Source organism: Panthera leo, chromosome F3, assembly GCF_018350215.1.
Source record: "Panthera leo isolate Ple1 chromosome F3, P.leo_Ple1_pat1.1, whole genome shotgun sequence".
Classification (NCBI taxonomy): domain Eukaryota; kingdom Metazoa; phylum Chordata; class Mammalia; order Carnivora; family Felidae; genus Panthera; species Panthera leo.
Window position 1 is genome coordinate 31,590,316 of NC_056696.1, and position 22,786 is coordinate 31,613,101.

General features: G+C 38.0%; 2 protein-coding genes across 8 annotated transcripts in view; one reads left to right on the plus strand and one right to left on the minus strand.

Annotated features, from left to right (window-relative positions):
- Nucleotides 1–21,318, minus strand: part of DTL (denticleless E3 ubiquitin protein ligase homolog) — a 48,668-nt gene extending 27,350 nt beyond the window's left edge. For 4 of the 7 annotated variants that reach the window (XR_006198767.1, XM_042924942.1, XM_042924939.1 and 1 more), the window contains exons 1-11: nucleotides 21,090–21,317; nucleotides 16,173–16,298; nucleotides 15,050–15,148; nucleotides 13,731–13,792; nucleotides 13,526–13,646; nucleotides 10,583–10,648; nucleotides 9,287–9,399; nucleotides 7,989–8,062; nucleotides 6,348–6,451; nucleotides 5,954–6,058; nucleotides 2,645–2,757 (exon numbers count right to left, since the gene is read on the minus strand). Coding sequence is in view for 6 of the 7 variants with exons in the window: in XM_042924942.1 (XP_042780876.1) it covers nucleotides 2,645–2,757; nucleotides 5,954–6,058; nucleotides 6,348–6,451; nucleotides 7,989–8,062; nucleotides 9,287–9,399; nucleotides 10,583–10,648; nucleotides 13,526–13,646; nucleotides 13,731–13,792; nucleotides 15,050–15,148; nucleotides 16,173–16,298; nucleotides 21,090–21,141 (1,035 nt within the window). In the remaining variant the exon portion in view is untranslated. The other 3 variants (XM_042924940.1, XM_042924943.1, XM_042924944.1) reach the window with 3 other exon arrangements.
- Nucleotides 21,319–21,468: 150 nt separating this feature from the next.
- INTS7 (integrator complex subunit 7) overlaps nucleotides 21,469–22,786 on the plus strand; it is a 92,422-nt gene continuing 91,104 nt past the window's right edge. The window contains exon 1 of the mRNA XM_042924937.1: nucleotides 21,469–21,686. Coding sequence (XP_042780871.1) covers nucleotides 21,593–21,686 — 94 coding nt within the window. The 5' untranslated portion in view covers nucleotides 21,469–21,592. The remainder of the gene's footprint in view (nucleotides 21,687–22,786) is intronic.

Here is a 22,786-nt window from a genome sequence, read left to right on the forward strand (position 1 = left end):
TTTGCATAATCTTTTATTATGCTTTTTTGTATGTGTACTTTTCTTTTAAGGAATTAAAAAACTTAAAAAGATACAGACTTTGGTAGGAATAAAATCTTTCTGCTAAGTTGGAAGTCAAATAGAAAAAGGAATGGAGATAAGATAGTGAGAGAAGGAGAAAGGGAAAACAAAAAGAAAAATAAGCATTAAGACCAAATTTGAAACTCAAAACTTAAAATATTAGAAGAAAGCATTAGTGTTGCTAACCTATATCATCAAAGTTTAAAACTTGTATCAGAAAATTTTATAGACAAGAAACTAAGTAAAAACTCTTATGAATCAGGGTCTCAAGCATATATTTTACAAGCAAATTTTCATTTAAAAATACAATAAGTAGGGGTGCCTGGGGGGCTTGGTCGGTTAAGCATCCAACTTTGGCTTAGGTCATGATCTCACAGCTTGTGAGTTCAACCCTGCTTTGGGCTCTGTGCTGACAGCTCAGAGCCTGGAGCCTGCTTCAGATTCTGTGTTTCCCTCTCTCTCTCCCCGCCTCCCCTGCTCATGCTCTGTCTCTCAAAAATAAATAAACATTAAAAAAAAATAAAAATACAATAAATAAAAAAAAGAAACGTGCTTGTAGGAAAAGAGGCAAGTACAACACAAAAGCAACTTGGATAGAACAACGTCTCCACCATGTGACCATCTAGGATATTGTGACTAAAAACTCTTAAGGTAGTGTTGCATTTTTGTACTTCTAGGTATTCAGAGAAATCATTTTTTAGTGTGTCCCCCAGGACCAGATGAAATTAAGCTGAAGAATTATCCTTCATACCTGACAGATTCTACCCTGTCCTAAGCCAACATTAAAGATATGACTTCCTATAGGTTGGCAGGACTTACGAATGATGTAATTGCCTCCTAAGAAGGGATTTGATAACATTGAATCTGGGTCTATGAAGTTTGAGACATTATGACTCTAAGATCCAAAATGTGTGAATTCTGATCATTTAATTCACCAATGTCAGGGACATTTATGATATTACAGGGCAACCTAGAAGATAATTTCTAGCCCTAGGAAAACAATGCCACATTACTCTTATTTCTCTGAACTCCCAGACACTTCTATAATTAATTAGTCCCACAAGAGCTACTTTTCAGTGGTCAGCAAGTGCTACTTGTGTAGTATTTCAGTTTTCTCCACTAATGTCAAATGGAAAGCTTTAAATTTCTTTTTAATATATTTTTTAATGTTTATTTTTTAGAGACACAGAGAGAGAGAGAGGAGATCCGAAGCAGGCTCTACGCTGTCAGCACAGAGCCAACTTGGGGCTTGAACTCACGAACCACAAGATCATGACTGGAGCTGAAGTCAGGCGCTTAATGGACTGAGCCACCCAGATGACCCCAGCAGCTTTAAATTTCTTAGCTTATAGTAGTCACTTAGGTATCATTGTTATTTAAAAAGTAAAAAAATATTGGGGCACCTGGGTGGCTCAGTCAGTTAAGTGTCCGACCTCAGCCCAGGTCATGATCTCACAATTCATGAGGTAGAGCCCTGTGTCAGGCTGTGTGCTGACAGCTCAGAGCCTGGAGCCTGCCTCGGATTCTGCGTCTCCCTCTCTCTCTGCCCCTCCCCTGCTCATGCTCTCTCAGTCTCTCAAAAACAAATAAACGTTAAAAAAAAAAAAAAAAAAAAAAAAAGTAAAAAAATATTATAAACTTGTGAAATGGGAAATCAGTAAAATAAAAAAATGAAATAATGCTATTAAATATATACAAAAGTGAGAAGCACCTGGACAGCTCAGCTGGTTAAGCGTCTGACTCTTGATTTTAGCTCAGGGCGTGAATCTCACGGTTCGTGAGTTTGAGCCCCGCTTTGGGCTCTGTGCTGACTGTAGTGCAGCGCCTGCTTGGGATTTAGATTCTCTCTTTCCCTCTCTCTCTGTCCCTCCCCCGCACTCTCTCTCTCTCTCTCTCTCTCTCAAAATAATAAACTTAAAATGTATATATATATATATAAACTTGATAAAGCATCTATTCTATTCTAATCTTCTATTCTGTTCTTAAGATTGAACACTTATGAAAGAGTAAAGGATACAATTGCCATACAAATATTTTTGAGTGTTTTGTGTAAGGCTCTATGGTTAATTTGAGTATAGGATCCTGGGGATTAAAACACTGTATTTTGAAGATATTTCTAAAAAATTTTTATTTATTTATTTTGAGAGAGAGTGTGTGTGCAAGCAGGGGAGAGGCAGAGAGAGAGGGAGAAAGAGAATCCCAAGGAAGCTCCACGCTCAGCGCAGAGCCTGACATGGGGCTTGATCTCATGATCAAGGCAGAAAGGCAGTCCAACGTGTTTTTCCAGGAAGTAGGACAAAGTAGTTAAGACTCTCTCCGGTCTTCTGAATTCTCAATTTCCTGATAATCTGTGAAACTCCTGGAGGACATGGATTGTCATTTCTGAGCAGCTCTGGCCATGAAAGTGTGTTATATTCTGACAGAGAGAGGTTTGGCTATGTTAAGAAGCAAGAAGCAACTTGTATTGAACATCTGATGTAAAGAAAGTTAACAGTACATGTTTGCATTCAACTTGCTCATCTTAGAAAAAATATTTGTAAGAACACTTTAGTCTCACATTTGTGAGGGAAGTTTGGCAACTTACCTTCCAGATGTAGGCAGCTTCATCACTTGAGCCACTGACTAAAAACTGGTCATCTGGACTAAGACTGGATTTAACATAGAAGGTAGAGTTTTGATGTCCATTGAAGATAGCCACTGCCAGAGGGGGAAAAAATAAAATTACTTGGTTCTTATTATTTCCAGTATTCAAATAAATGCAGACAGTATAAATGTTCTAACAAGTTTTATTAGTGTATTGACTATTGAATATTGAAACAGATAGTCAAGCTATTTTCACTAAATTAAAAGGAATTGGACATTGTCACAAAAGTAAAGGAAGTCTCAGAGAGAGGTTTTATATTAGACGCACTCTCATGACCTAAGCCCAAATACTTGGTATAGAGCTGGCTATAGAAGAGAAAGTGATGAAAAACATTCCTAAGAAGAATGGAACCAGTTTCCACTCTTTTAGTTAAATGCCTTTATTAGACCCCTCTTTCCCCACCCTGAGGAAGGGCTTTTCCATTGTATAATACATTGGTCCTTCTTCCTCTAAGACTTCAAATCTCAAGGACAAATTTCCTATTTTATTCTTTCCTCACTAGACCTCACAGTGCTTTGAACAGAGTAGATTTTCAAACATTTGTTGCATGAATAAGCAGTAATCAGTGGAAAGAGTTAAGATTTAGGGACAGGTCATTTGGGATGTAGGAATCTATCTTAATTTTTTTGTAGGAGTCTTTTTAATTCCACACTTTAAAAAGGCTGGAAAGAAAAAGCTAGTGGGGTAAACTATATGTTCACACGTAAGATACTCCAACTAGGTTAGTTTTAGCCTTCAGGTTTAGACTTCTTACTACCTGTGGTAAAAGGGCAAGTAATCTAATCTAGCACAATGTGCTTGACAGTTTCTTCTACCCTCAGACCAAAACCTGAGGCCTCTGGTATGAGAACACTAATAGGAAATATAAGAAAAATAATCTCACTTACTGGAGAATTTAAGGATACATATAAACAGGAAAAAAAATTCACTCCAATCTTCTAACAGAAAGGAAATAGGAATTATTAAGGGACTTAATAGCTTTCCTTAAGTGGTCATAGAAACCTCTTCCTTTTACCAGAATAAAACTGGAAAAAGATCTTGTAGTTTTTGCTTTTCAAGAAAAAGCCTACATATTAAATAGTTTCCACTGCAACACTCTCAATGTGGAAGTAGAATGTGAATCAATTCAGATATAATTTTCTTTTCACCTATTATGATGGATAAATCCTCACAAAATAAATAGCCTCCTTTGTTCTGAATCCAACTCCAAAACTATATTTATTTTTTTCAACTCGAACTATGAATGGAAAACTACAGACCAAATTTCTCACTAAACCAGTAAGTGTTTACTGCCCTCTGCTGGTCTAATAATGTACACTGTAAACGCTTCAAACCTTTTGAAAAATCTTTAAACCTGTATTGGCTTTGATTAGCTTAATTTAAATTAATAATTTGGGCTCTGAAAATGCTTTACTGAAGTAGTTCAGAGTCATCCTTATGAACATCACTTAGTATAATAAAATATTGTGAATTAAAAGCATGGGAAATGAAATATTAAGCCCAGGACCCTCTGAAGTATTTTTAATTAAAAAATTTTTTTATTAACATTTATTTATTTTTTGAGAGTCAGAGAGAGACAGAGCATGAGCAGGGGAGGTACAGAGAGAGGGAGACACAGAATTGGAAGCAGGCTCCAGGCTCTGAGCTGTCAGCACAGAGCCAGATGCGGGGCTCGAACCCACAAACTGTGAGATCACGACCTGAGCCGAAGTCAGTCGCCCAAACGACTGAGCCACCCAGGGGCCCCAGGACCCTCTGAAGTTTTGAAAAAGATAAGCAATTACCAGATGTCACACACACATCTGTCACTCAATTTCTAAGGAACGTTATCTATCTACCTATCTATCTATCTAATACTATTTTAGGAGCACAGGAAAAAGGTCACTAAATTATTAGTAAAGTAGCATTGGGCATATTTGTTCGATGACAGAGGGACAAACTAAACTCAAGCCCCCCTTTAGGGCCACACCATAAAAAAAAATGACACAAAAAGAGCTCTTGTGGGGCGTTGGGTGGCTTAGTTGGTTGAGCGTCCAACTTCAGCTCAGGTCATGATCTCACGGCTTGTGAGTTCGAGCCCCACGTCAGGCTCTGTGCTAACAGCTTGGAGCCTAGAGCCTGCTTCAGATTCTGTGTCTCCAACTCTCGCTCCCCCTCCCCCACACACTCTCTCTCTCTCTCTCTCTCTCTCTCTCTCTCTCTCTCAAAAATTAACATTAAAAATTTTTTTTAAAAAAAGGAGCTCTTGTATATTTGATAACACAATTGGGATTATATTTTTATTTTTTGGAGAAAGATTTTAAAAAGTCTATTTTATATGGCTATTTAAATTAAAAGCTATCCAAGTTCTGGCTTTACTCAGGAAAATAGGAAAAGAAGTTATATACCGCTTCCCCTTTCCAAATAATCTTGTTCTTGTTTAGACAAACACCAGAACCAATCCAGGGTGTTAGAAATACCAACTGTGAAGCTGTCATAGAATTCAAACTCCTAATAATGGCTTGGGGCAGTCTTTGGAAACTTCTGTAAGAGCCCAGCTAAATTCTATACTATTTTAAGGTTCCTTATTTATCAACACATCTTACTTTAATGGGAACTAGGTAACTTTGGGGATTGGTTATAGAATTCAAAGTCTGTTTCTGACCTGAGCAAGAACCAGGTTACGAATATGTAGCTTGCCTAAGTAATTGATAATATTCTTAAAATTATATAACCCAAATAACCCTTTTCGATGATGTCTAAGAAATTTTCACTTTTTAAAAAATGTCATGTATCAACTTTGAACACCAAATTCCAATTTTAATTTTCTTGAAGACAAAAAGAAGGCGAGGTTGGGGAAAACTAGAGATATTTAAGGAGGCTGAGTAGATAAAAACTATTTAGGGGCTTAAAAACTTCAGCCCCCTAATTTTAACAAACAACCCCCAAACAAGACAAAAGCTAAGCAGAACAGCTTTCTGTATCACGAAAATTGAGATAAATCTAAATATAGTCAAAGGGACATAATTTCAGGAAAGACTCACCGTTAACATAAAATTAAATCACCATAGAGAGCAGGATTCTGTTTACTTGTGCAATTACCACAGCGAAATGTATCTATCAAAACATCACTAGAACTAATCAAAGACCTCAAAGTCCTCATACGTCTTCATAGATTTGGTTTAGAAAAAAGGCCAATATTAAATTATCATTAACAAACACTTCCATATTAGTTTTTGGGTAGGAGATTTGAAGTTGCTAAGATCTTACCTGGAGAAGTCTTTAATCCAGTCATATTGAACATGTAGATGTTGTCATCTGTGCAGTTAGCAAATAAAGTAGAGCCCGTGGAATCCAAAATCAGACTTGAGTATCCTAGAAAAAGGAAACTTTAGTTAGCATGTCCTGATGACAGTGAGTAGAACAGAAGTGAAAATGTGGAGGCAAAAAGAACACTCCACAAGATTATCAGAATTTGTCCTCCCCCAAATATATATAAACCAAAAATATTCTTCAGAGTGTTTATCTTTCTAATTTCAAAAAGATACAATGACATGTTAGCTTTAAGTCTGTATTGCTGAAAACTAGCTTGATATTTATTTTTAAAATTTTAACAAAAACTCGCACATCTAAAAAAAGTCCTACAGGCTATAAAAAGGCTTACCTAGTTTTCGAGTGCTGCTACCTGGGTACAGAAAAGACTTGGATGCTATGGGTTCCTGTCGATAAGCAGTATAATTCTTCCGTAAATCCCATATTTTGATTACCCTAAAAACCAAGGTAAAGAAAGTTATTTTGTAGCCACCCAACTCCAACCAGTTTCAACTACATTGAATGTGAAATGACTTTTAATCTGACTCCTCTGGCTCATCAATCAGGTGTAATGAGGATATCTCACTGGGAAACAGATTGAACTATCTCATACTGTTATTTCCAATGTCAGGCTAACAACTTAAGCAGAACGGAAACAGATGTGATCTGACCCAGTGATGGGTTACCTTGAGTTTACTTTAAGGGAGCGGAAAAGGAAGATGAAGGTTGGGTTCCGATGGTCATTGTTTCATTGTTTTCAGAAACAAAACAAAATAAATGCTTCCTAAGCCATTAACACTCTGCATGTAACCTCTAACATCATAAGGACTAAGCCCTGTCCCTATGGTTATCTCTCTGTATAAATCCTTAAGTAATCTAAATAAATTTTCCCGTGAAATGAAGTATTTCTTCATTTCACTTACTGGTATAATTGTCTTAATCCTCAACATCTAGTTTATAGGCAACCTGAAAAAAACCCAAGTTTGGTATAAAAGGGCAGTATCCTTGGAAACAGAGCAAGCTTTCACAGCCATTCAGAAGCATTACTAATAACCTTCAGATAATCCTTCATTTGTGCCTGAGAATTTGGTCCACAGACAAGTTTTGGTGTCCAGAAGAGACAACAGAAATCCTAGTTCATTAAGCCATCATCCTAAATTAGTTTCGAAGGTAGGGATATCTTCAGAGATACAATGAGCAAATAAGAGGGCAAAGAAGGGTGCTTAAAAAAACATTCAAAGAATTTTTATTCTAACAAAGCGACCAATCAAGAAGTACCACAAACTTATTATTATTTTTTTTTTTAAATACTTATTTATTTTTGAGACAGAGAGAGACAGAGCATGAACAGGGGAGGGCCAGAGAGAGAGGGAGACACAGAATCTGAAACAGGCTCCAGGCTCTGAGCTGTCAGCAGAGAGCCCGACGTGGGGCTCAAACTCACGGACCGTGAGATCATGACCTGAGCCGAAGTCGGATGCTTAACCGACTGAGCCACCCAGGCGCCCCACCACAAACTTATTTGAAAACCAAACATTCAGACCAATCACGGATGGTAGGTATGTGAAAGTCATTAGGCCTTATTACTCCTTGAAATGCCCATTATATACCCAGAATCAGATTTCTTCTTTTAGGGTTATTACTAAACCTGAGAAGATAAAATCCAAAATAACAGAAATCTTACTCCTCAAAATAAGACCCACTGCTTAAATTCTACCACACGGACAAGTGAGCTACCCATCCAGCTTCTCTACAACAGCAATAGCAGCCAACAATGCTCCCGTGTGCTAGGTAATGTGCTCAGTGTGATACATTACCTCATTTAATTTTTTGAGCAAAAGTCCTAACTAGGTATTTTTCAGCGTCATCTGTAGTTCTCAGCTGGATATTCACTACGTCGAAAGTTAAAAGCACACACATTCAATTTTAACGGGACTAGGTGACTTCCCTATGTTTATGAAAAAGATCTCATCAAAAGAAGCAAGGCTCTTACCCATCCACAGCTCCCGCCGAGACTAATGTATTCTCATCTTGAAAGAGGACCACAGTAACACTCTGCTGGAAATCCTAACAGCACCAGAGGCAGAAAAAGAATGGCAGAAAGTCCTATTTTGGGTATCATAATCTTTACCACAAAGAAACCAAGATGCTAAAATGATGGCTTCCCCCTCACCCAAACTCTGAGTTAGACTAAATTTTCCCTTTCCAATAATCCTAAATCAGATATTTATCCTGACCAAGAAGTAATTTTGTGTGAAAATGACCTAAACATCATTAAGTTATAGTATGTAGTGTTGACTTTGCCTTGTACTCAAGAAACAAACTGGTTCTACTTAAAATCAGCCCTACTAATAAGCTGTGTATTCTTAGAAAACTCATTTAACTTCCCTGTGCCTGTTTCATCTGTAAAATGTCACCGTCTACCTAAACTATCATATAGGAGTGTCTAAAGAATTATGGATAAAAAATGACTACACGCTCTGAAAAATTAAAAGGAGCTCAGTAGAGTTTTACCTCCTAATTGTCATTAACAAATTTCCTTGGCTCAGAATCTGATTGTCTAAAATGATATTAATTTTAACTTCATCTGGCCTCCAAAAATCACGTTAACCCTGTCAGTTTCTTCTCATGCCTGTGTCCTATTCATGGTTTACAATTTTAATTAGTAAACACATTTCTCTAACATATTAATTTGAATCCTACAGACCAGGAATATTAGCAAAATAAACACAATAAGACCCACCAAAAAAATGGCGATTTTTTTTTTTTTGAAAGAGAAAAGGTATATTATGGGCATTGTTTAAGCTTTGACTACAAATTTTCAGAGATACTATATTCTACTTAAATGTCTCAATGTTTTAATATTTTGCCAAATGTTTAAAAAAATATTAAAAACCTACATATTTCCTGTAGTTATGAAAACAACAGGGATTCCCTCCTCCTAAAGAAAACTCTATCAAGGTACTTAATATGCTTCTTCAAACCATCCCCCCTTTTCTAATGAATTACATTATACTCTAGATACGTGTACGTATGGAGGTCTCTAGGGATGAGGCTCAGGAAGATGACTTTTTACTATACTTCCAGGTGACTGTGTTGCACCCTACAGTTTGAGAACTACTACTGTAGTACTGTAGGTATTGAGTATTAAGCAATAAACCACTGATACCAAGAGGAAATGAAGATTCTCATTCATTTAATCTATAGCTCCTATTTTATGCCCAAGAAGTTCTGTAAAATGAGATTCTATCCTGTTAAGATGCACACAGGTACACAGCTATCAAACCTTACCACAGAAGGAGCAAGTCCTTTTGAATTCTGTTTCTTCTTAGGTTTTGAAGGGGTTTGCTTGTCTAAGGTATTGTGAGCTCCACTGATTTGATTCACTTGCCTATAAAATCCATCTGAAAGATATTCCGAACAAACTGATTTAGGTTTCAGAACTTTATTCCCATGCTGAATATAACATTTATGTATAAGATCCCAAAACTGTATTCCTAAAAGTGAAAGAAGAAGCCGGGAGCTACTGCATTACATTTCTTTCAGTGAGATTATAATATATCAAAAAGAAATAAACGTAGGGATATTTAGAGCAGCTTTATTCCTAATTGCCAAAACTTAGAAGCAATCAAGATGTCTTTCAGGAGATGAATGTATAAGTAAACTGTGGTATATCCAGACAATGGCATATTATTCACTGGTAAAAAGAAATGAGCTACCAAGCCACGAATAGACATAGAGGAACCTTAAATACATATTAAGTGAGAGAAGCAAACCTCAAAAGGCTACAAATGTAAGATTCCAATTATATGACATACTGAAAGAAGCAAAACTATGGAGCCAGTAAAAGATCAGTGGTTGCCAAGGGTCAGGATGAATAGGCAGAACACGGGGGAATTTTAGCGTTGTGAAACTAGTCTGCATGATACCATAATTATAGATACATGTCATCATATGTTTGTCAAAGCCAACAGAATGTACAATACCGAGAGTGAACCCTAATGTAAAGTACAGAGGGACACTGGGTACTAATGATGTATCAGTGCAGGTGTATCAATTTTGACAAATGTCCACAGCTCGGCTGTGGGATGCTGACAGTGGGAAAGGCTGTAAGGATAGGGAGTAGACCAGTACAGAGAAAATTCTGGATTTTCTGCTCCATTTTGCTGTGTATCTAAAAGCCCTCTGAAAAATAGTCTATTAAAAAAAAATAAGTTATTTTTAAAAAAGCAAGCAGAGATACGATCATTGCATTCTGCTTAATGGTATCATGGGGGCAGTGTGAGCATAATTATGTTTAATCCAATTCTTTAAAGCCAAATAATTTTTAAACTAAAAGATCATCTCCCAGCGAGCCCATGTATTAATAATTCCATCAATAGTTTAGGTAAATTATTGCAGTTCAGAAGACAACAGAAGTAAATATGGAGGGTAATACTTGCAACACAATGAGAATTTGTACAGTGAGCAGAAATGGGGGATTGTGAACATGTGCCCCCTGGTGGTAACTATATGAAACCACTAACTCAATCAACGTAAGTATGGGGTGATCCTACATTTATCAAAACTAAAATGGAACTAGGCTACCTTTTTTGTTGCACCTGGTGTCCCAGACCATAATGTTGCCATCTCTTCCACCTGTACAGAAGACGGCTATGGGGAAATAGTTTATAAGAAGTTAACAAAACCAGTCAATAATGCATGCATTTCAATTTAAGTTTCCTAGAGCATGTATTATATGCTACACACTGTAATTGGCAGAGGAGATTAAAATCGAAAAAAATACATGGCTTAACAATAAGAGAAAACAAAGCCGTGAAGGGAAAAGATTACAAAGAACTCAAAAGGTTTATGCTGAAAAAAACACTTTACAGAACAATCCCTCTGTGTAAATATTCTTAAAACCACACAAAACACTATATACGGTACGCTTATGGAAAGAATAATGATAAACAAACAGTAACCAAAATATACTGAGAGGTTACTAAGTGCTACACACTAACGCATGTGCTTTATACAAGTTATCTCAATCCTTGTTATCAACCCTCTTAGGGGGTTATTACTATCCCCATTTTATTGATAAGAAAACTAAGGCATAGAGAAGATAAGTAACTTATAAAGATATTCTTAGCAGAATAAATCGAGAACCCACTCTCCAAATCTCCAAGCTATACTGTCTCAGTATTAAAATATGGACCAGATCTACACAAAATGGTACAAGAGGTTGCCTCTAGGTTAGAAAAAAGGGCAATGGGATTAGAGAAGGGAACATAGGGGAACTTCAATTTATCTGTAATGTTTTACTCTTTAAAAACTAAACCTAAAAGACTGTTTCCTGTGTGAAAGAGTGAGCCCTTACCGAACCAATCTTTACCTGCATTAGCTATAAATTTTGGACAAAATATAAAAACCAACTACCTGAGGGCTGTTTAGAAAATGAACAAAAACATGCAATTTTTGGAGGGGAGTTTACACCTGAAGCAAATGGTTGGCCTGGGCTAAATTACGGTTTTTTTTGTAGTTTTGCCTTGAAGGTGACCACAGTTGCACGAGCAGTACCAGGCAGCTAAGATGCCAATAAAATATCTGCCATCTTTCAAGCCATAGGAACTAGGAAAAGGAGACTGAGGCAACAAGAGCTGCCAGAGTGAGAGGGGAACTCCAGAGAGAGCCAGAGAAAGGGTAACTCTAATTCTGTGTTTAAATTTAAAGCACAGGGCACCTGGGTGGCTCAGTCGGTTAAGCCTCCGACTTCGGTTCAGGTCATGATCTCACAGCTTGTGAGTTCGAGCCCCATGTCGGGCTCTGTGCTGACAGCTCAGAGCCTGGAGCCTGCTTCAGATTCTGTGTCTCCCTCTCTCTGTGCCTCTCCTCTGCTCATACTGTCTCTAAAAATAAATAAACATTAAAAAAATTAAATTTAGCACAAGTCTCTGGTTGACCCCTGAACCATATATGCAAGGGAAAACCAAAGGCAGCTGGTAACTAAGGCTTACGCTGAAGAACTGAAAATGGGGTCTGACCCTTCTGTATGTCTAACAGCCTGCCATCTAACTACTACTGAGTTAATTGCCTGTTAAAACAAAAATATCAACAAATGAAAGTCCAGGGAAATAAAAATGACTTCGCCCAAGAGTTTAGAGGCAGAAACCACATTACAACAGGGGTTCTACGTATGGTTGTAAAAGTGTGCCCTGTACAAAGGCATTTGGCTGAAGGATCTAAAATCTAATCTGTGTTTACCAACCAAACTATGTGGCCTTGGGGGCAGTGTCCAACCAGATAATTCATGCTAGAGCACCTACAGACTACTGGGAGCCATGATAAAAGCCATCAGCCCCAATTTCTAACACAGTGCTTTTTTCTACTAGACCACATTGGCATAGACTTACTGTATAGAGTTTTAAAGAAATTAAGCGAAGGGACCAAAAGATACAGTGTTTCCCTTTCCTATCACTCTTTAAATAAATTTACTTTGTAAGGTAAATTTTCCTCTTATTTTTATAAACTCACAGTAAACTCTGACACAGTAGTAAATCAGAACACAAACACCTAACTTTATACAATAGATGTATGAATGAAAACTTAGAGGTAAAAACTATGCCATTTATTTTTCTTCAAGGTTGCGCTCTCAAAAGCAACCAGTCAATTAAAATTGACATTTTTTTGAGTACAAATCAGCTCAACAACTCAGTTTGATTTTCCTGAGTGCTCATGTGAATAAATGAAAATGTTCCTTTTAAAAATAGAATATTTCTTAACGATAAAGGAGACCGCAATGCTTGTCTTTACCACTGAGGTAAAAATCAGATTAGTTCAGCCACTTCTTTGAGATCATTGTTTGTTGGTCTTTTTGTTAAAAAAAAAGAAAAAAAAAACTTCAGTGAGAAACTAATAGAGGAAGGAGAAAAGAAGTGAACAGAAATGAAGAGCTCATTCAGACAATCCTGTTTTTCCCTAGCTACTACAGCACTGTTCTGTATTATATCACTCTTTATATCTTCTTTCTCTATTATAACAGCAAAATAAATATAGAAAGATCAATTGCGAGTAAATAATTGAAAACATATTAGAGAATTGGGCCATTTAAAGTAATTATATAGTAAATTTTTAGGTAGAGAATCATGCCCATTTTATCAAGTTTCCCACTCTATCTTCACACCCCATTTAATTAAAATTAAAAAGTATCTAATTTATAAATAGAGTTAACCAGTGTCCAGTACAGGTTTTGATTTTAAAGGACACTCGAAGTTGTACAGAGGTATTGTGGCTGTTTATAAGTATTTACCTTATCTGCAAGATTATAGAAAAAAGTTATCTGAAGATTCTTAACAGGGACAAGCTGGAGATAATGTCCATAAGAACGGGACTAAAAGCCAACTTTATTTCATGGGTTTCAGTCATGAGACTCTCAATCATCTATGTAGGTAAAGTAGCAACTCTGACAGGGGAAAGGGAGGAAACAATCACAGCTTCTTATTAACTCACTATAAAGGTTAAGGACATGAAAGGGGAAAGGTACAAACCTACCTTTCTCAAACTTAGAAAAGGCAACTGATTTGAGGCTGCACTGATGACCTTTGCATGTTCCAATCAGCTCACCAGCTTTTACATCCCAAAATTTGGCTGTCTGATCACCTGCTGCTGTAACCTTTCAAAAATAAGGTATCATAATTTAATAAAGAAACGCTTTACCAGTGTTTACCCAAATTCCAATAAAATGAAAGTCACTTACAAGCTTAAGTTCACCAGGAACCCAGGCCAGATCAAAGACAGCATTCCAGTGAGCCATCCATTCTAAACAAAGAAAATGGTGAATGTGAAATGTCTAGACTATGTTCGGGGTAGCCATATCAATAGCTGTCTGAATTTCTTGAAAGCTGTTGTGAAAAGATCAGTCATCAGCACCCCACAGTCCATGGGCCAAAGAGAACTTGCGTACACACAGACATTATACATTCCCTTTACTACTATAGAGAACTACCATTTGATATCAAATTCCTTTCCATGAGGTGACTAGTATTATACTCTCTAAAATGGAATGTTTCTGAAACATTTCTAGTTCAAAAATCTTCATCATGCTCTCTGAATGCAATCTAAACTAGTTTGACATTCAAGGTTCTGCATACTTTGGTCTTTATCTCTGTTGCAAGGTTTATCTCTCACTGTTCTCCATATATCTTATTCCAACCAAACTGGATCACTCCCTATTCCCTGATTGTAGCCTATGCTTTCTTATCTCTAGGGCTCTGCTGATGCTTTTGCCTCCACCTGGCGTGTCCTATTCCACCTCCATTGGTTTAAATACCATAGTCCAACTCAAATATCCTACACTTCATGAAAAATCTTCCTTGCCATCTTTACTACACGAAAGCTTTCCTTTTGACACTGTGGCATTTTCCTTGTACGTCTACATCATTTATAGCCTGTTTTATTTATCTCCACACTTGACTTAACTAGTTCCAAACTATTAGCTTCTTAAGGTCAGCAGAACTTTTCCTTGGGAAATGCTTGGGCAACATAAATACTTGAAAGTGATGTTTCCTCCAACCACGTTAAGTGTAAAAGATTTAACTTCTTAAAAGAAGAACTGTTTTTAATCCTAAAATGTGTGTGTGTGTGTTTTTTTAAACTTTCAGTAAAGGTATTGCCATAGTTAATAATATTGACAGAAAGGCAGTCCACCATTTACTTTCGGCCTGGTCCCTGAACAGACTTAATCAGAAGTGAATAGGGGCACCTGGGTGGCTCAGTCGGTTGAGTGACCGACTTCAGCTCAGGTCATGATCTCACGGTTTGTGGGTTTGAGCCCCGCGTCGGGCTCTGTGCTGACAGCTTAGAGCCTGGAGCCTGCTTTGGATTCTGTGTCTCCCTCTCTCTCTGCCCCTCCCCCACTCATGCTCTATCTCTGTCTCAGAAATAAACATTAAAAAAAAAAAAAATTAAAAAAAAAAAAGAAGTGAATATAATTGGTAATATATCCAAATAACACCTTACACGAGGCTTTATGAATTCAGAATAATGTTAAAACAACAAGTTTAGACCTAGACTTACCTTTGACACACTTCTTTCGATTGGCTTGTGATTCTGTGTTATATAACCTAACGAAGCCTTCTTCATTGGCAACTGCTAGTATATGCTCCATATTGGGAGCTAAATAAGAAATAAAAAATAAAATATATGAAAAGTAACACAAAAATTTTAAAGCTGAGTATAAAGCTCTAAAAACAATACAATATAGATTAACTGAATGCTACTAGTTAAACACAAAGAATCTGTTTGAAAAGAGGGAAGAGGATTCTACCCAAATAGCATTTGATATGGTAGAGACGTTATTTGAATTAAAGACTGCTTAAAATTTGCCATAATATCTAATTCAGTGAATGACTCAAAACCACCAAAATTATCTTCAGATAGTCTCTTATTTAGAGAAGGTAGTACTTAAACAAAGTAAGAGTGGTACTAACCAATGGCGAAGAAAAGCATATGATACAAGCCACCAGCAAGTTGAGTCTACTAGTTAAATTTCCTTTTCATACCCTTTTACTTTTCCTCTCTTAAACCATTAACCGTGGGGACAAGTACTTCTATTTCTGTTCATACGTTCCCCAATGCATTATAGAAAGAGAGAGATTCCATCAGACCAAAAGGTGTACCTACTGGGCAAAACAGTTTTTCATGATGGCTGAACCTTTGCAATCCTTTCCCAGTATCAATTAAAAAACAACAAAACCAACAATGCTATAATAGTCTATGCTTTAGAGGAAATCTATAATTATGCATAGAGATTAAGAAAAGCCTATTTCATAAATCATAGAACAGTTATTAGAAAAATTCTAGGGGCACCTGGGTGGCTCAGTCGTTAAGTGACCGACTTCAGCTCAGGTCATGATCTCACGGTTGGTGAGTTCGAGCCCCATGTCAAGCTCTGTGCTGACAGCTCAGAGCCTGGAGCCTGCTTCAGATTCTGTGTCTCCCTCTTTCTCTGCCCCTCCCCTGCTCATGCTCTGTTTCTGTCTCAAAAATAAAAAATAAACATTAAAAAAAAAACATAGAAAAACTCTACCATCTATCTAACTTACTTTTTCTTGAAAGGGGGACAGCCAGTATTATTTCTTCTCTAAGTGTGAAACAGATTATTTCTGAGCAAGCCTAGATTAGATAGTAATTCTCTTACCAGAAGAGAAGGTACATCCAAAAGGAGGAACTGGGACTCCTGTTTCTCCATAAGAAGTGTGCTCATCATTACAGTTGCACTGATAACCAGTTAGAAGGGACTGTAGAGGGTACTGTGAAGACCATCCTAAAGTAAGACACAATTCCTTATAGAATTCCAATATATCATCACATGTCAGTACTTTAAACAAGCACAGAGGTACATATCTGTTTTTAAAAGCTTTACATACTTTATATAGATCCACTCACTACCCAGGATCCTCTAGAATACAGTTTCTGATATTTCCCTAAGGGAATCTGAGGTAGAAAGGTGGAAATGAAAGAGCGCACTCAACTTCTGGTGAGGTACAGCTTTAGGCTTAAATGGAGTCTTAATCCATTTTAAATGGAGACTCTCCTTTGTACAGTGGAGATTTTAAAAAGCAAGTGGCCTCTGCACATTAAAACAGATCTTACCTCTCCTCCACCCTTTGGTGACAACCACAAAACACAACCACAAAGATTACCGCAACCATTAAAACTGCCCTTCTCTTCAATTAAAAATTGTTTCCAGAGTTGCTAAATCAACATCACCGCAAACTCTTAAATTACTAGAAATATCGTACATAATCCAATGGTCAAAGAGTTAAAGGAAATAATATAGGTAAATGTGCCCACCTAGCCACTAACATATTCACAAGTAAATTCTAATTCCATTTCCTCTTTCCTTACCAGTGCTGAAATTCTAGGATTCTAAAATGTTAACAGCAACAAGTCACAGTATCTCAAAGTACATTAGAGCAGTTTTCATGTGAGGCATTAGGTACCTACCCCTAGAGTACAATCGGTTAAACCCTGGGTAGTGGTAGGGTCAGGGAAGTCTTTAGAGTCTTTAGAAATCAAAGTTGAGAGATGAGTAAGTTTTCACTGAATATACAAGAGAGAGGAAGAAATTCAGGGTACAGGGAGAATTTATTCGACTTGGGTCAGAGATCTAATGTGCACTATGGTCCTAAATAAATAGTAAGCAATCTTCAAAGATTTGTTTTATCATTTAGATATAGGGGTCAATACATTTAAAATATTTAAATATTTTAAACTGAGAACTGAGAACTAAATGTTTATTAAGCACCAGAGGACAATGAAGTTACATTCTATTGAGAGCTGTCTAAATAATTAATAAACCCTCTTACATTTTAGGGTACTTTTAATTTCCACTTTCATCAAAAATACTGTTTGGAGAAGACCTCTTAGTCTGACATACCTCAGACACATCTAGCTTTGGTGTTCCTAGAGATAACCGGAAAGAATCGGTACAAAAGAAGCAAAGAATACAATCCAGATTTAGTCATTATTCCCGGGGATATTACCTCAAGGTCAGGTATCAGGGTAAATAAGCCATTAAAAGACCATTAAAGGAAGAATACAACAGTTATGTTGTAAAATATACATCTACAGGATGAATTTTAAAACAAAAACCTGTATTCTAAAGTCATGTAAATGTACACTTGTGGTTTGGGATTAAAAAATATAATAATCTAATGATTGCAACACAAAGAGTCTAGAGGACCAAGTCTTGAACAATTTAGGCAGAACTGAACAGGATAAGCTCTGGAGATGCAATTCTCTGCAATTACACAGGGACTCCTTCAAACTCTACCTCACTGCTTATGAACTAATATGCACAAAAGGCCTAACAGGGCTTGGTAACTTGTCCCTATCCACCCTTACATTTCTGCACTCCCTATAACAAACAGTTGTAGACGGCTCTCTTAACCCAACTGTTGGATCCTTATTGTGCTTTGCAGTTTCCAATACGAATGTATAATTCTTTCCCCCATAACACACACTTGGAAAAGCCTGTTCTTTCCTCGATGTACAATTTAAGCCCCTAGAATTACACGCCAATTTTTCAAGAAGTATCTAAGATATGAGAGTTTTCAGTGAATCATTTGATATATGTGCATTTCTATAATGTCTGAGAAGGTTGTGGCTCTTTTCCCTCCTCTCCCTTCATCACTGTCTTTCTTCTACTTTTCAAAAGAAAGGCATTTCCATGTCCCAATCTTAAAACTTGTGTTGATCCAAAGTATAAAAACTTATGGGACTCCAACTAAGAGATAATAGGATAATTCCTTTAATAAAGGCATCATAAATAGCCCAATCCATCTCTTTAAGATATACTTCCAATGAAATTTTACTTTTTGCTTCATAATTACTTACCAAAATTAATAGTCCATATTGTTTTGATAACTTGCATACTAATAACTGTAACAATTCAGAAGAAACTCTTGACACTTAGAGCCTTATGATTACAGAAAATTTTGACAGTGTGGTCAGTAAAATAACTTTTCAAGCCTAGAATCAAATTACATTAGGATAAATCCTGTGAAAGACAGTGGAAATAAAATCAAGAGAAAAAGCAACTATAGCTGACCTTGAACACAGGTTTGAACTGTGCAAGTCCCTTGACATGTGGATTTTTTTTGACAAATACAGTACTGTAAATGAATTTTCTCTTCCTAATGATTTTCTTAATAATAACTTTTCTCTAGTTTTATCGTAAAAATACAGTATATAATACGCATAACATAGAAAGCGTGCGTTAACTATGTTATTGGTAAGGCTTCCTTCGGTTAACAGGAGGCTATTAGTAAAGCTGTGGAGAAGTCAAAAGTTATGGTGGAATCTTGACTGCGTGGCATTGATGACTCTAACCCCCATGTTGCTCAAGGTTCAACTGTACATGCAAAATATGGCAGTTAAAGTGTTTGTTCATATTTTAAAAAAATGATTGATGTGATCATCAAATCACTAGTTTTTATATTCTATTAGATACATTTTAATTTTTTATTTTAAAATTTCAGTAAGTTTAAACCTATGATAAAAACTTTTAGATAACAATTTAAAAATAGAGGAGTAATCAGATTTCCACTTTAGAAAGACTGTTAGCAGCAATGTGGAGCATAAACTGGAGAGAGAGAAACTAAGAGACCATTTAGGAAACTTGTTATTTAGTACAGACAAGAAGTTATCAGGACCCAGTGGAAATGGAATGGTAAGCATAGAACAGATCCAAGATACACTGATGAGGCAAAATCAGTGGGAATAGAGAGGACAGATTCAAGAGGTTTTAAGAGAACTTTCTGTATCTTGTGGACAACAGAGGAATTTTGATTGACTCAAGTTTCTGGCTAAGAAGACTAGTTTCAAATAATGGGACCACTCCCTAAAGTAGGTAATAGAGCAGGTTTGGGAAAAAAGATCCGTTTTGAGTACTTGAGTCTGAGATGTTTGTGAGACTGACCTGCCGGGTGAAGATACTCACACAGCTTTTATAGGAATGGATGTAAAGTATAGGGAATGGAAGGTTGCAGGTAGTAGGGGAAGAAGGCCTGGTTGTGGCTATGATCATCCATAGGAGTAGGCAGAAGGAGAAAAGGGGCCTAGAATGGAACGCCAACATGGAAAGGGAAAGAAGAAGGTCCTACAAAACTCAGGGCATAGTATGTAACAATGAATGAATTTCAGAGTCTGACACATAACAATAAATGAGTATTTGTGAATGAGAGAGAGAGCGGAAGTAGACAGATATACTGAGAGAATGAGGAAAAAATCTGTTACAAAATAGGGGCTAAATATAGCCCCAATAGCTTGCCTCAGGTCTCACAGATAGTAAGGACTCGGCTGGAATTAAAACTCAGGCAGTTTAACTCCAAAGACAGAGCTCTTATCCACTGGGCAGTACTGCCACTCAGGACACAGGGCACAGAGAAGGTACTTAAGCAAGGTCCCAGGAGAGTCAGAGAGGGTCATTTCGAGTACCATCAGAAAAATATACAAGGGGGCAGTAGGTAAGGATGATACAAAGTTCAGAATGGGGGCAAGAAACGGAGGGACTATTCCTCAGTCTACTACTTCTCAATATCCTTTTCCTAGACCTTTGCCTTAATAATATAAAAAGTTCCCTTCTCAGATTCTTTGTTTTCCACATGATGTCAAGGGGGAAAGAAGACCTAGTCCCCTTTTAAATGAATGGGCTTTCATTTCTATCCAACCTCAGTCTGGGTAGTAACTCCCTGGTCAGAAACTTACCAGGAAGTTTCAGGTTGATGATACTCAAACCTGAGCTCAAAACTCCTATTGCCAATGTTTTAACCTAAGGAACCCCAACAACTGTAGCGAGTAAGTTGGATTTCTACATACCACTAACACAGAAACATCCCCAAGTTATACCGCTACAGTGAAAAACGAAACAAAGCATTTTAATCCCATTTCTGTAAACAACAATACATACTACCTTGGCATCGGAAAACATTTGTAATAATATACTTTAATCTACTATCAGTGATTATCTCTGGGGGATGTGGTTAAGGGCATTTTTCACTGTGTAATTTCGAATTTTTATGCACATGCAGTAATCAGGGGGAACATTTTTTTTTGACCATGCTGGAAGCAGATGTTCTGTCTTCTCTGCTTGACTGAGTTCTTTAATAGCGAATCATATTCACCAGCATATACAGCAAACAGTAGGGCTTACTAAGTTCTACAACAAATGAATCAATGAATTAACAAATGGATCCGTAAATGAGTCTTGAAGATCTCACAAAGCTGTTAAACCGCACACACACACACTCAAATGCACGCATTGTCCAGTTAATGTGCAATATAGACAGAAGCCGTAAAGAAGGCCAGCCGATTCAACTTTCCTCCCTCCGTCGGCCCGTATTACAATTTAAAAACTCCCGATTACGATTAAAAGTGTCCCAAGGACAGGAAAGTGCAGCTTTCTTCAGTAGTTCTCACTAACACGAACTCACTTTGGCCGTGGGAGAACTCGGGGGCTGGGAAACAGAGTTGGAGTCGGCCTTGGTCCGCGGTGTTGTTCGGGGGAGGTGAAGCCCGCCAGCAACAAGTAGCGGTTAGGGCCGTTACTCACCATTTCTCGGGACGCCGAACTGGGGCTGGCGGAGCACCGAATTGAAAAGCATCTGGGCCAGAGGAAAAGGTTCAACTGCAGGAAAAGCCGTGGAAATGCCCCTAGGTTCTGCAGAAATCGTAGCTTGCGCCCCTCTGAACACGACTAGTTATTGCCTCCAACTCCCGCCACTGTAAGCCCCGGCCACCAAACTCCCCGCCAAACTGACGTCACGCCCTCTGATTGGCTCTCACCGCGGCGTCCGGGCGCCTCCGAGTCACTTCCCCCTTCCAATCCCCGCCTCCTTTTCTCCGAGCCGCGGGAACCCAGAGTTCTGGAGCTCCCTGAGCGCCTGCGCGGGGGGCCGCAGAGGCGCTGGCGAACGGCGGGGAGACCAGGGCGCATGCGTAACAGGGCTTGACATAGCGCGGAGGAAAAATCCGCGAGGTGGTGGAAGAAGATGGCGGTGCTGGGGCAGAGTTTGCAATCTTTTTAAATAGGCTAGTCGAGTAACTATTCGGGTCATGGCGTCAAACTCAACTAAGTCTTTCCTGGCAGATGCCGGCTATGGCGAACAGGAGCTGGATGCTAACTCTGCCCTTATGGAATTAGACAAAGGTATTCGAAAGAGCGGGCTGAGCGGGTGAAACGGGTGTGGGGGGCACTGGCGCCACCAGGCGGTGGTGGCCGCCGGACAGGCGCATGCGCCTAGTTTTCCTGGGAGAGGGAAAGAGGGTGGGGGCGGGCACCCATGCTTTTGGTGAATCCAGAGCTTTTGCAGCCCTGGTAGATTGCAGGAAAATTGCAATGTTGCTGGCTTGGCTTTGCACCAGTTGAACAAGTAGCGAGCTCCAGTGATGGGCCCGATTTGATCACTTGAGGGCACAGTTCCCCGCTTTTCCAAGCAGTTTGTAAAAATGCTAAATTTAAATTGTGAAATTGTTTTTCAGTACGTTCAGTTGAGACAAGGTCTTCACCAGGAGTGCTAAATAATAATCTTACACCCACTTTATAGCGTTGTATTTTATTTCTGTAACTCTGTTACCTACGGGTTACTAGGCAGATTAAATATGGCTAAAAAAATCCAAAAAGCATCGCCCCTTTTTTTGTAAATTCCACGAGTTCTCTTTTCCTGTCGGAGAAGGGGTGAGAGGTGCGAGGGCTGCTTGGTGTAGTCGAAGGAGCTTTGGAGTTAGACTGAGTCAAATTCCAATGCCACTAATTTTATTATCATGGACAGGTCACCTAAGTTCACCTAACCTAGGTATTTTGTCTCCAAAGTGGGTTCAGTACCATTGAGCTGGCAAGACTGTTGTAAATATTGATGTAATTGTATGCAAAGGAAGCCTTTATTAAATGCTAAAGAGATATGCCTTCTTAGAGATGGATGTGGGAGGCAAAGGCAAATATTTGACGGTAAAGAACTAAAGTATTAAACCTTTCTTTCAGTGTACTTCAGTGATTTTTATTGAATGGAGGAAACGTTTTGTCACCTGGTATACAGTTAATTCTTCATTGACCAGAGCCAATGTATACTTTATCGAGGATTGGGACTACAGCTTAGAAGGATGTGTCTTTAAGTCCACTTTGAGCCATTTCCCAGCTCTCTAACGTGGACACTCTGTCAACTTTATGGGATTTCGTTTTTTTGTTTTTTAACCTGTAAACATTTCTAGTAGGTAGGTCTAGATAAGAGTTTACCAGAAAAAGCTTTTAAC